The 14918-nt window shown below is 41.3% G+C and overlaps 1 protein-coding gene across 2 annotated transcripts in view; it reads right to left on the bottom strand.

Annotated features, from left to right (window-relative positions):
* adamtsl1 (ADAMTS like 1) overlaps positions 1 to 14918 on the bottom strand; it is a 671866-nt gene that overhangs the window by 233093 nt on the left and 423855 nt on the right. For both annotated transcript variants that reach the window (XM_062971884.1, XM_008103489.3), the window contains one exon: positions 3284 to 3520. In XM_062971884.1, coding sequence (XP_062827954.1) covers positions 3284 to 3520 — 237 coding nt within the window. The remainder of the gene's footprint in view (positions 1 to 3283; positions 3521 to 14918) is intronic.

The raw sequence follows: 14918 nt of genomic DNA on the forward strand, positions 1-14918 counted from the left end.
TTTTGTGTAGATGAATGGTCGAAAGGAAATGATAGCATGAAGGAAACAAAGGAAAATTTTCCGTGCATATCTCTACTACAAAGTTATTTTGAACCTTTCATCTATGGGGGCCTGTCTACATTAACCTAGAGTCATTCTTAAATCAACTACAACTTGGTTATGGATGGCTTCATTGGGCCATTGTATTAGTTCTTTTTAAACATTTCCAAACTCTGGGTCATGTCTTTGGGTGGGAAAACTGCTGTGAGAAATCACCACATCTGGTGAAGGCTTAATCCTGTGTCATTTTTATTATTTTGAAAATACCAAAGTACATTTAATGTGGCACCCAAAGGAGCAAACAATAAGTATCATCTAACAAACTGAGATGAAATGAGAATCTATAATATTAATGTTTTTGTTTTACTCCATTCCCCCCGGCAGCATGGTGTTTAAGAACAATATCTGCTTTAACAATTGTTGTTACTTATTAGCATGTTTCTGAGGGAAAGGTTTTCTCAGAAAGGTGTGTCCTGCAACTGGATCTCACAAATAGTTCGGCATTGGTCCAATCTGGCAAACAGATTGTTAGTTAACTAGAAAACATTCTAGATTCACATTTTATCACAAGCTAAAGCACTTTAGCCAAATATAAGAGGGCACTTTTAAATATGTGCCCCCCTACAGTCCATAATTAATAAACTCCAAAAGAGACAACATGGATTCCTGGCTATACAAAGCTTGCTTTGCAGGGAGTTCATTATTTTCTGATGAAATCAAGAGATGTGTCCCAACTCCAGTTAATTATGAAGCTGAGATAAGTGAGGTCATGTGCCGGACTTCACATTCCATTTAGCTTAACATCTCCCCCAACAATAAAGAGATGTGCCAGGTCAGAACACAAGGCTGAGGATCAAAAGTGCTGGGGAAAAACAAAGAAACAGAAAAGAAAGCTAATTTGACTCCTAATAAAAGGTCAGGAATTCGATGGGATTATGAATGGGCAGAGTTGTGAAATGTGGACTTGGAGCAACTGTAAAGTTCAGATGAGTTTGGATGCAAAACCATTCCCCTCCCTCCTTTATTTGCTGAGCCATATCTGGCCTGAATGGCTTATGAGCCACAGGCCAAAATGAAACAATGCCACCTTGTATTATTATAAGGATGTGATGTGCTAAATGCATCCATTTCATATATGCATCATATCACGTGTATGTTTTCAAAATCATTTCCTACTATGTTCAGTTTTTTCAGATACAATATTGATATCAGATACATAAGACCTTTCAATCCATCCCAACTGCCACTGCATTAGCCTCAGAGGGAGAGAAGAAGAGGCAGGCACAGCTCCATCATGCCTAGGCTCAGAAGCAGATGAAAGCCTTACCTGTATCCTAACTGCCATTGCAAGGTTCCATTCTATCTCCCATGCTTTTTAATATCTACATGAAACTGCTGGGCGAGGTAATCCAGGGTTTTGGAGTTCAGTGCCAGCTCTATGCAGATGACATTCAACTCTACTACTCTTTTCCACCTAAATTCAAGAAAGCCCCCTGAATCCTGGCCTCTGCCTGGCCGCTGTGATGGACTGGATGAGGGCTAACAAGCTAAAACTCAATCCAGACAAGACAGAGGTCCTCTTGGTCAGCCATACGCCAATTGGGGTATTGAGTGCCAACCTGTGCTCAATGGGGTTACATTCCCCTGAGGACACTTGTCTGCAGCTTGGGGTCCTCCTGGATTCAGTGCTGACACTTGAAGCTCAGATGTTGGTGGTGGTCGGGAGGCCTTTGCATAGTTAAAGCTTGTTAACCAGCTGCAACCATAACTCAAGAAGTCTGATTTGGCCATGGGGATCCATGCCTTGGTTACCTCCAGATTGGATTACTGCAATATGCTCTACGTGGGGCAGCCTTTGAAGATGGTCTGGAAACTTCAATTGGTACAATGGTTGGCGGCTAGATTGCTAACTGGAGATAACTATAGGGAGCAACTCCCCCCCCCCCTTAATACAGCTCACTGACTTCTGATAAGTTTCCGGTCCCAATCCAATGTGCTGGTTATCACCTATAAAGCCCTACACAGTTCAGGTCCAGCCTATCTTCGCGATCGCATCTTCTGCTACGAACCTGTGCGAACTTTAAGATCTGCTGGGAAGGACCCTCTCTCTCCTGCCACTGTCACAAGCATGGTTGGTGGGGAAGCGGGAGAGGGCCTTCTCAGTGGTGGCTTCCTGGCTCTGGAACTCCCTCCTGAGAGAAATTAGACTAGCCCTCACCTTGGCCACTTTCCAGAAAGACTTGAAAACTTGGCTATTCCAATGTGCCTTTGAGTAATCGGTTACAACTCGACTTGGCCTTTCTACTCCTACCTTAATAACTGGCCTCTACACTTTATTACCAGACCTTTGTACCAGTGGCCTTGTAGTATATTGCACATGCCCTCCAGCTTTGTGTTCGGCTATTGGTTATTGTTTGTTGTTGAGTTTTTTTTATGACGTTTTATGTTTTTACGTATTAATTCACTGAAATTACAATGTATTTTATGCTCATACATTTTATTGTTATTTTACTGGGCTTGGTCCCCATGTAAGCCACCCCAAGTCCCCTCGGGGAGATGGGGCGGGATACAAAAATAAAGTTATTATTATTATATGATGATTATTATTGTCCTGGCCTCAGAAGGAGAGAAGAAGAAGCAGACACAGCTCCATCATGCCTTGGTCCAGAAGCAAATGAAAGTCCCTCCCTCCCTCCATTCTTTCCTTCCAATGGCTGTACGGAGAGAGATAAAGATGTAGGGTCAGCTCCTTCATGCCCAGAAGCCAATGAAAACCATCCATCCAACTGCCATTGCCTTGGCCTCAGAGGAACAGGAAAATCTGCAACATCTGCTGGAGTATTCCTTTCCCACACTATCATAGTGTTTTCCTTTTCTATCATGTCTTCGATGGTAAGCCTGAGGGAAGGGAACTCTTTTGGTGTATTCCTTTAGTAGCAAAACACTAGCAAAGTTTGATTTAAAGCAGTATCATTTATAGAATATAATTAAATAATCAGGATCTCTGATTGGATATTTAGAATGCAAAAACAAGGATATAAATTATTTTTGATACAGATACATATTTCAAATGGATATAAATGTATGGGTTCCTTTAAAAAGAAAATTAAGGAATATGGGTAAAAAGTGAGTACAACAAACAAGAGTTTGAAACATTTTAAATCTTTGAGTGGAAACACAAATTGACAAAATACAGAAAGAGAGAAAGACAATGGCGGCAACAACAACAACATGCTTCCCTTACCTGGCACAAGCCACTAATGCACATGTCTAGTGATTCAGTGTAACATCGGGTCCCATCCAGGACTTTAGGTGCCAGTTCCACAACAAGACTTGTCCCTTTGGCTTGACACTTTAGTGAACATGGGTTGTCAGGATCATTAGAGACAGGGAGCCATTCATACAATTGTCCCTGGTACCTGACATCATTGTGTGCCGAACACTGCTGCGTACGGAAATCTCCAGCTTCTGGAGGGCAATCCTGAGAAGAAAGAGGGAAAGGTCAGGCAGATGATTATATTCCCATTAGGGATTAATCTAATTATTTTTATTATATACAGTATGACCCACATATTCATAGGAAATATGTTCCAAGATCCTCTGTGGATACCTAAAACTGTGGCTAATAGTGAACCCTATATTTTGGCTATACTTGACCTGGAAACATATAATACAATAGCACTGCAGGCTCCAAAGCTCATCTACATTGACCACCTTAGTTTATTTGAAACTGGTTCGAAAGAATCCATGTCTGTTTATTAATAACACAGCAATTTCAATATGTTTCTGCACAGTTTTGTCCTAGTATTTGTAATTTGCAAAGACACCCAGAAATGCATTATTTTTCCCAGCAGAGTTTTATAAGTGTCAGATGATATTTTTCTCTGCAGGATAATAAATAGTTTTTTTTTAAAAAAGATGGCAATTTATTTATTTGTGGTTTTTCACTTTGTTAGCAGTTTTTTGGAGCCCTTAGTAGTGCAGCATATTAAACCGCTGAGGTGCTGAACTTGCTGACCAAAAGGTCGGCAGTTTGAATCCGGGGAGCAGGGTGAGCTCCCACTGTTAGTCCCAGCTTCTGTCAACTTAGAAGTTAAAAACATGCAAATGTGAGTAGATCAATAGGTACCGCTCTGGCAGGAAGGTAACGACACTCCATGCTGTCATGCTGGTCACATGATCTTGAGGACAACACCAGCTCTTCAACTTAGAAATGCAGATGAGCACCAACCTCCAGAGTCACACACAAATAATGTCAAGGGGAAATCTTAACCTTAACTAGCAATTTTTCAGAGAATGTGGAGGGCTGCCTAAAGCTAGTTAAACAAGTTTTGCAGGTTTCAGAAACAATGCAAAAACCCGGGAAACCTATTTAAAAACACAGGATGGATGCACAGAACACTTTCCTCTTTTAAATTGATTTCAATATCCTAAAGAAAGGGAGAAAAAACCCCTTCAAATATCTAACTCCATCCAGAAGTAGAGATCAGACAGAATATACCATGCCAATTTCTCTAGAGATTTTTTTTTATCTAAGTGTTATTGAGGGGGTAACTGGAAGAGCAGTGAAATACATCAACACCATGTGTTTCAGCACAAGAAATGAATTTGCTGCTCTCTCAAAAATGCTGCCTGTTGTTCAGCATTTCTTCTCACAACCAAGAAACACACATATAGCCAACTTTTATTTTTCTTTTGAAAAGAAGGGAAGGGGATGGGGGAAGAATCAAGAAAATTGCTTGATTCGAGTATTTGTTTATTTAAGCATTCTTTGCTAGCATTTCTTTCCAAAATGACCTAAATCAGTCAGTGGAGCAACATGAGCCAGAAAAATGCTGTGTATATTTGTATTACTGCAACAGGACTAATGCAAGCAGAGACGCCACAATCCACAAAATCAGAAACTCTTCGGGTTTTCTAAAATGCCTTAAAAGCTTTCACAAAAACATTAATTGTGGAGGGAAGATGTGAGAGATGTTTTGGGTGCAAACCTACATTCTCTAATTTGTGCTAAATATATGTAATAAAATGTTTTAGTTAGTGGTTAATGTTAATAGGGACCACCCAGATATTTTTCTGGACCCTTTACAAAGGAAAAAAAACTTGTTTTAAAGAATCACAGATAACAGATTTCCCCAGGTTTCAGTAGCCTTAAATACAACCTCCCCTACAGTACTGCTTAAACAACAATTTAATTTGGTCAAAGTTCAAATACATCCATTATTGTTGTGGTTTTTCCCCAGATGCGCTGTCAGCTAATGCAATGCTTGACTGCCAATATCTTCAAAGCCTGTGACAGCACTCTTACAGCCCCAAATGATCAATATCTACTCAGAGGTAAATCCAACTAAGTTCAATGGGATGCACTGCCAAGTAAAAATATAGCATTACAGCCAGAGCTACATAAACATAGAGGATTTCAGACTCATTTACCTATCTTGTCTTTAAAACAAGAGCTATGAACTTCGTTGGCAATTAGTTCAACCTTTCAACATTTTCATGGTTTAAAATTGCTTCCTGCAATTTGATCATAAATCAGTTTAAATCTCTTGCTCTTTGCTTCTTTACTGTCAACCGAAAATAATTTCCTTGTGTCCATGTTGCCCAACAGTTACTTTTTTTTGCATAAAGCTTGCTATTTCCTTATTTATGGGTTATATTAAAATCACCCTGTGGTTAGCCACTAGCAAGTAACAGTTGTTTCTAGTATCGGTTGTCTTCCCTGACCCCACTATAGTCAAGCTGTCCATGACCTATGTATCCGGGCTGGTTGCTAATAATGTTTGTGGCATGGCCAGAGATTTCCCCCTACCCACTGAAAGAAAACCTACGGTTTGGCTTCTCACTCCCATAGAATGAAGAAACCAGATCTTCAACAGTTATGCAGAGCTTTATGTCTTCATTTAATCTGCGAAGTTCTCACACAGCACCAATGTTTGCCCCTAATATTTGACAGAGGGCAATTCTACATTGATTGCAAAGGCAGGCTCAATCCAGTGATCCAGAAGCCAGATCGAGCATACTTGTCATTCTGCTTGGGACTTCCTCAGCCATCTTCAAGGCGGTAGGGAGTCCCTACTGCCCAGCAGCCCCAAAAACAATTCAGCACTGCTGGGCAAGCACCCTAAAGGGGATGCTATCCCTCCCTGTGTAGCGGCTGTCCTCAATAATGACACACACACCTACCTACTCTTGGCATGCATTGACTGACGTCAGCTAGCATGCTTCTCGATAAGGCAATTGGGAAGGAGAGGTGGGGAAACCCTCCCCCCACCTTCTTTAGTAACAACCACCCAGGAACAAGTAGTTGTGGCTGGTGACAGTCGCATCATAGGTGTAGGGGGTAGTAGGGGACTGCCAACCTATGCCCCTGGGAGAATTCTGCCCAGGGATTTGGGGATAGCTGTCAACACCAGCCCAGCTGTCTTGACTATCCCTAACTCTGGGGATAACCTGAATCCTGATGCAGAATTCAGGTTTTGCCCCAAGTTAGCCTAACTTCACTTTATGATCCCATCCCACCGCAAAACAAACAAACAAACAAAACAAAAACAAACAACACTTGGTCACATACTAGATTCCATGCCTGTGCCACTTTCAAGACACTGAACATTCCACAGATATAGAAATCTCACTTGCCTAATTTCCAATAGACCCCACAACCTCTGAGGATGCCTTCCATAGATGCAGGCAAAACATCAGGAAAGAATCCTTCTGGAACATGGCCATTCAGCCTGGAAAACTCACAGCAACCCAGTAATTCCATGAAAGCCTTCGACAACACATTAAAGACATTGTGTTTTCTAGTCTGTAGGGGAATATGTATGAGTGCTGCCTTTGGGAGCCGATGTACTATTTGATGGAACTCTGGTTCTCTACTAGATAAAAAACATATAACCTTCCTTTGCCATGACACAATTGTTATATAACTGCTATATCCATTAATCCTTTTATTGTGGCTTATGCCAATCTTGGGATCAGACTACCTAGGAAAATTCAGAGCACCTATGTTCCTGGGCTTATTCCCAATTTAGAATAGCGGTCAAGCAGAATTTTTATGGGAAGAAATTATGCAAGTGTGAGGTCACTACTGGAAAGGCTCTGTTCCTAGAATCCATCATTATGATTGGTATTAATGACTAGCCCAAAACCACGATTTAAAATAACCCATGCTTCAAATAACCTGATCCTAAACAAGGAAGAGGCAGAGTTTTTCTCTTTTGTATAGTCCTTGTTTTTGTCGAAACACAACTCAGCGTGAGAGTCTCTGAGCACAACTATGTACATACTCATGTGTAAGTTGACCTCATATAAATTATGGATTTTGATATGACCCATGGATAAATTGTAGGTCCTTTGGCAGAAAAGTGAAAGCATCAGTGCTGCCTCAGAAGGCCAGCCATCCCTGGCATTTTTCAAAAAGGCCAGAAGCAACATCACAAAGGAGAGATTAGAGGGGGTTGATGTATCTTTTAGGTTCTCCTGGGAGAAACTAAGATCTCACCTTTCTCCACTCTACACTTAGAAGGGAATGGTTCCCCTTTTCAATAAGAGTTAAGTACTCACACTGACCCGTGGATAAGTCGAACCAGGGTTTCTTTGTTTTTTAACTACAATGTCTAGGCCTATACATGAGTATACAGAGTACTTTCCACAGTGTTTGGGTAATGCAAGAAGCCCTAGATCAGGCAGTGGTTGGTGGCTGCGGCTTACTAGATGTTGTTGGTGCTCAGGTCTAGTAATCCTTCATCACTGGGTATACTAGCTACAGCTGATAGTAGCCATAGGCTGAAAGCAACAGCAAGGCTTGCCCATTTCTATCCAAGTCCATGTAGCAAGAGTCCACAATCAGCTCCTTTGTTCAAGTTTCTGGAGTTGTTCGCATAGGAACAAGCTACACTGTAGATCAGGCCTACATAATCTGTGGTCCTTCAGGTGTTTGAATTCCATCTCCAAGAAGTTCTAGTCAGCTTGTCCAATGGTCAGGAATTCTGGGAGCTCTAAAAACACTTAGAAAGCCACAGATCTAGGGCTACATCTACACTTACCAAAATAATTAGGAGTCTTGTGCTCTGGAGCTGCCAGGAACATGCCCATGGGAATGGGCATGTTCCTGGAGCCCTTTGGTATTCTGATGATCAGGGCTAAGAATGTATTGGGGCTACCATCTGTTTCACTAGCCAAAAGCAGGTCTCTGGCAGAGCCTTCTCGGTGACATCAAATCTGATGAGGTCACAACAGAATGCCCAACCAAAGTGACATTGCCAGCAAGGACCTCATCACAAAGGCCCATGGATTCTCCACGATGCATAGTGAATCCATGGGCTCCTAGCGGATAATCCACTGCTCCACACCCTGCATTGTGCGACTTGCCTTTGCCCCATCCCATGGGGGGAAGTGTCACTGACCGGCTCTCCCCCCCCCCCCCCCCAATTGCTGCTAAGACAACACAGGAAGGCTCCCGTGTTGCCATAGTGGCGGCATACGCCGCTTGCTCTTCCCTTTCTGGATTGAGTCAAAAGTACATGTTTGTCGTGTAATAGGCTCCATCCTGAAAGGGGAGCTGCATACAACGGACCAAGTAGCTCATCTGACGAGATAGGAAGGCTCTTCTGGGGAGCTGCTTCTAGCCACCAACACAGTAGTGGGTCTGATATGTTCATTGGGTGCTATATATTTGTCCACATCTCCAAAACATTCGGATTACTCCAGAGCTTCATGAAAGCTCCAGAGTAAATTCCAGATTAATGGGTGGAATACACATCACACTGACTCCCTGCAGCGGTTGCAAAGTGAATCCATTTTATTTGGCCTCAAATGCATGATTATTACTTAGGCAATGTGGGAAGAACCCATGCTGTTAAAGCAAAAAAGCAATGTTAGAAAGCTACAACCTCCTAGTGTTGCTCATTTTGGAAGCAAACTGGACTCAGTGTTTCTTCTTGGCTGAACCAGAACAAATTGGGCCCAGCCCTTACACTTAGAAAGCATTTGCCAACACACTGTGAAAGCCCTACGTGAGCTGAGGCCCAGATCAGCTTGCTCTGGTCTTACTGGCTGCTACATGTAAACAGCCTGAGAAAGTGCTAAAGCAAATGCAACTCCTTCCCCAAATTTCTGCTTTTTTTCATTCCATGAGGGTATGGAGCCTGGCTTAATAGCTTGGCTTAGTCAAGCAGTCCCAGAGCCAAGCTAGATCTCTTGTTTGGTTCTGGCTTGGCTCAACCTACAAAACGTTCCGGCTTGTACTGATTTATTTTTACAAAGACAAAAGGTTCAATAAAACATATAGAGTTCTCAGTTTTGCTTTGCTCATAGTTCAGTGGGATTGTTTTGAACAGGTTTTGCTTTTTAAACTAAAGGAGTTTTAAAAAAAGAAGAATGCATGGTCAACCTAGCAGTTTCTCAGGACGCGGCGGGTGATCAGGCCCAAAAGTAAAATACTTCATTCCTTTGATTTCCATGATTAAAATAATAGCACGGATTTAAATAGCCGAGTGTATGTTTAGAGAAGTTTCCTGTGAAACTTGAAGCTGTTTGAAGGATAAATATAAGCACTCAGAAAAGTGCACAAGCATACTTATGGCACTGGCCCCAAGGCAGGAATGAGTAAATTTCAATCTCTAGTGTGAAGGGCCAGCACAAACACACATTGTTCACTCTGCTAGATTTAAAATCATTAGAAGATCCTGCACAAGGCCTTCTACTATTTATGTGCTCCAAGCGACATGCTGTGTAGCCAAGTGCAAGACCGTAGGATACTGCCAGCTGATTCAGAGGTGTTCTAGGCATCTCATCTTTTTTTTTTACCCATTTCTTTCCATTTTAAATGAAAAGCTAGCTAGGCATTGGTGGGCACTGTTGATATCCAATTCTTGGTAACAGGATTATCACCAAGTAGGTCTAGATCAGTGGTTCTTAACCTGTGGGTCCTCAAGTGTTTTGGCCTACAACTACCAGAAATCCCAGCCAGTTTACCAGCTGTTAGGATTTCTGGGAGTTGAAGGCCAAAACATCTGGGGACCCACAGGTTGAGAACCACTGGTCTAGATAGATCAATGTATCTTCCTTGAAATGGTATAATCCAGGCCTCATTTACACTGGTCAGTTAATCTGGGACCAATCTGCAGCAGAAATGCTCTAGACAGATGCCAGAGGCAGCCACACACAGTATCCCAAAACTGCAATGGTTAGGGGTGTCAGAGTTCAGCTGGTCCAGCCAGGCCAAAAGTGCCTTCAAGTCATTTCCCACTTATGGCAACTCTGTTGAACACATCACGGGGTTTTCTGGAGCTGAGAGTATGTGGCCCATCCAAAATTACGAGCAGATTTCTATGGCTGAACAGAAGACCATGGGCAATGGTCTCCAAAGTCATACTCAGATGCTCAAACCACTACACCATGCTTGGCTGAAGGTGGAAATGGATGTTATTGCTTTAAACAAAGTACTTTCCCCATATATATCTACCCAGACCATAAGTTCTTCCTTAGAGGCACTTCTGTGAATGTGTTGGCCAAATAAGATGTGATAGGTGTCTACTAAGGAGGACTCCTTTCTCTGTGATAGCACCATGGTTGTGGAGGCTCTCTCCAGGGCATACACCTACTCTGTATTCCAGATATTTCTGTGACTAATTTATTTTTATTAGATTTCTTTTATTTAGATATCCAGATACCTTTGGTCATGTGGTTGCACAGTAATACAGTGAATTAAAAATATATATGAATGCTGGGATTAGGACTGGAAAATCAGAATTCCAATGGTATCTGAGATGTAGAGTCACTGGGGCATTTGGTTAACTCACCACCTTCCAGCTTTAGCATCTTGATTTGAAACTAACCAACCCATAACTAAACAGGAACAACAAGAATAAGCTCTCAAAAGGTTATTGTGGTAAGCTGCAAGATAATTATAACATTATTGCGTGTATAGAAAACACTGGTGAAATACGTTGCCAGCATAATCACTGCTACAGGATTTTGTTGCTTGTTCATTCCATAAGGGATATTTTTTTTAAAAAAAATTGATTTCATTCTATATACACTATTACACTTTTCTGTAAGTGGATAGCTTGTGGGTTTGGGGCCCAAAGTTTCAATGCCTCACTCTTGTAATTTTAGTTTCCAATGGGCAATTTTTCTCTCAACCACAATCATAGGCTCTAATTTCTTCTAGTTCCCCCTTTTCTCCTTCTTTAAAAAATAAATGGTCGAATGCACATGCAAAAATGATGCATCTTGTTAGAAGGTGCAAGGTTAGATCAGCAGTATATGTCAGTTTCACCTAGAAAAAGAAATTTGCGGCTATTCTGTTTCCTTCTTCAGTTGATCTTTTCTATTTTTTCTCTAAAAAGGCCAAATGCAGCCATTGGAAAATGTAGGAAGGTTGTTGGTATTTTTGTTGTGTATCTTCATGTGATTAGTGATTTATGAAGACCCAAAACTGAACCTATCCCAGGATTTTTTTGGCAAGATTTGTTCAGATATGTGTTCCCCTTTGCCTTCCAATGTGGCTGAGAGTGTGACTTGTTTAAGGTTATGAAGTGGGTTTCCATGGTTGAGAAGATTCAAAGGCTGGTCTCTAGAGTTGTAATCCAGTGCTCAAATCATGTTGGCTTTCCCATGAGGGTTACCAACTGAATATATCAGTGTTGTTCATCCATCATGTAAAATTTTGTGACTCAGGCACAAGTTTCTGGAATTTATATTTTCAGTTTTGAAGGAGCTGAAATAGGAGGCAAGGAAATGGGAAAATGTTAAATATCTACTTTCAGAGTCACTATTTTCCAGGTTGCAATCACTTCCATTGAATTCAGCGGTTGAGTTAGCACAATAGTTCCTATTTTCAGATGGGGTATGGCTCCAGCTTTGGTGTCTCATGCTGCTCTGGACATTGCCTGGAAACTGTGGCTACAAATCTTGAAATATCAACATCCTTTGTCTCGCCCACTGATGCCTGGCATGAGAGGGTAGGTCTCTGATCGACTCACAATACAAAAGCTGGAGAACCATTCAGTAAGGAGTCCTGCACAGACCTTAGAACCAGCTTCTTGATATTAATTATGATAACAGTATTTTTCAAAATTAAGTCCAACCACAAGATTTCTTTTTAAAATAATGTCATTTAGTATAATTTTATGAAACTGTAGATGATAAGAAGAAGGAGGGAGGAGCAAGAAGAGGAAACCTAAGGGATACAGTCCAAATATGATTTTCAACTCCTCACGTGGATTTTATTGCTGTTGATCAGTTATTTCCTTCCAGCCACAGCTCTGGTCATCAGCAACCTCAACATATGGATGGCCCTTCTGTGTTTCACCAGCCTCTGTGGAGTCAGCGCAACACAGGAGCCTTCCTGTGTTCGGTGGGAAGCATCCTGTGATGCTTCCATCCCTATTGGGAGCGGGACTTCATCAAGAAGTCCAGTGATGTTGCGTGGTGGGCAGCGTGCCCATCGGTCATTGGGCTATCCTTTTAGCATCCTAGAATGCTAAAAAAAGGTAAGTGTGATGAGATTCTTATTATCTTCCTTTTGAGCATTCTCTTCTTCGTCTCTCCTGATAGGAGAAACACCAGAAAGAGAGGTGGATTTAGGCAGCAAGTGGGGAGAATAATGGGGTTTTAAACCAGACAAAACTGTGCATGTTCATGGAGAAAATAAAGAATACTCATTCATATTACTATCCTTAACCATAAAGTCTGAGAAAATGGGGAATATCTATGAGATTTTTTCACTTCTTGGGATTCTTGCAGTATACTAAATGTTTGTGTTTTTCAGGGTAGCTGCTGGGACCACTTTCGACTCTCCCTCCTTTTTTTCAGTTTTGCTCTTCGCACTTGCTCAGTAAGTGATTTTGGCAGCAGGTGTTTACCTTGACTATTCTAAGTAAACACACACAACTACAGTAGGAACACCCACAGTAGAACCCCATTTACCCCAAATCAAACTTTACTGCATTGTTTACTGCAGAAAACAGTTAAGGAGCCCTGGTGGCGAAGCGTGTTAAAGCACTGAGCTGCTGAACTTGCAGACTGAAAGGTCCCAGGTTCAAATCCCAGGAATGGGGTGAGCGACCGCTGTTAGCTCCAGCTTCTGCCAACCTAGCAGTTCGAAAACATGTGAGTAGATCAATAGGTACCGCTCCGGCTGGAAGGTAACGGCGCTCCATGCAGTCATGCCAGCCACATGACCTTGGAGGTGTCTACGGACAACGCCGGCTCTTCGGCTTAGAAATGGAGATGAGCACCAACCCTCAGACATGACTGGACTTAACGTCAGGGGAAGCCTTTACCTTTACCTTACTGCAGAAACACTGTGCTAACCCTGAACTAAAGGTTTGTTTTCCTTAAGCCCTCTGTTACTAGCTTCCCAATGGCAATGCTGCAAAAAAAAAAAACCAAAAAAAAAAAACCTCACAAGGTTCTAGTTAGATAGTAAAAAGAAAGGGGAAGATTTTTGGTTAAATGTTTTTTCTGTGGGAGATACTTTGCTAAGAGAGGCCTTTACCTATAATAGAATCAAAACCTTGGGATTCATTTTAATAATTCATACCATACAGGATATTCATCCCCTTGAGTGATACCCATCAGCTTATATTCTTCCAAGCTGACATTTCCTCCAAAAACCTTTCTTCACTTTAAAGATGGCCAGTAATTCCCTAGGTGCACAACAGCCTTCCTTTGAACGTAAACACAGAAATTTAGCATTTGTGTTTGAAAAGCCTGACCACATAAATAGCTCCTGCCCCCATATATACATATCAAAGCTATTCACTGCGACCCCTTCCGTACCCCACGGTTATTCATAAGAGCAATATAGGTTTGTCATATTTAAAGCCCATTCCAACCCATTTCTATTAATCAATGAGCTAGAGAAAGATAAGATGAATCCCAGATGTCATTTGATGGCGATAGCAAGCTCAAGTTACTCGGGACAAGAAAGGTTCAAGCTTTTAAAATGTTCCTCAAAAGGTTAAATATTAAGATCTTATCAAGGTTTTATAATAGAAAAGGGCTTTTAATGGGGCCTTTAAAGCCATTTATAATATACACATACTTGTATATTTCAAGTTCCAAGAGAGATTAATTTTATATCAGCTCTGGAAAGGATAGGGAGGAAGGAGCTATTTTAATGCAGTGTCTCACATAACAGCTTGAGCGAAGCCAATGATGTTTTAATTCTATTTTAGGCCTTCTTGGTAAATAGATATACAATTCTAACAGATATACAATAGATATACAATAGAAACGGAATTGGTTTTCGACCAATAGTGACTCCAGAAATCAACATCATTTTCTGGGCAAGAAAAACAAAATAGTAAGATAGAAACATTTGGCATCCTCCTTGATTGATTGCAAACTCGCCATATTTTAGAAACAATTACCCCACCAAAAAGGTGACTGGACTTAGCACCTACTTTATGAAAGAATGCTCAGGAATCTACTTTTTTGGGGGATTTTGCAGGAAGACAAACCTAGAGCTTGTAAGATTTTATTCTTTGGACTACAGTAAAGCTGTCTGAGAGATTTTGGGAGCTGGAGTCCAAAGAATAGATTTTCCAACTCACTCCAATTTGAAGAGGAATGCACGTTATGCTCCAGTTTTCTCTTGTGTTGTAGAGAAGAGTTTGCTCACCATATCTTTGCCTCTGTGTTAATGTGCAAAAACAGAATGATTTACAAGATGAGAACAGTACCTGTTCACACAGCTTTGCTGGATATAGTAATACCTGTATAGGGCATTGCTCTCATTTTAAAATTACCTGGAGTGTGAAGGACAGGTGGAGAGGCTTTGGTTCCAAGATGTAATACAGCTCACTAGCCTGAACCATCTGGTTTGTCTTATGAAAATTAATTCTTTAAAACTACATTACGGATGG

Source organism: Anolis carolinensis, chromosome 2 (assembly GCF_035594765.1).
Source record: "Anolis carolinensis isolate JA03-04 chromosome 2, rAnoCar3.1.pri, whole genome shotgun sequence".
NCBI lineage: Eukaryota > Metazoa > Chordata > Lepidosauria > Squamata > Dactyloidae > Anolis > Anolis carolinensis.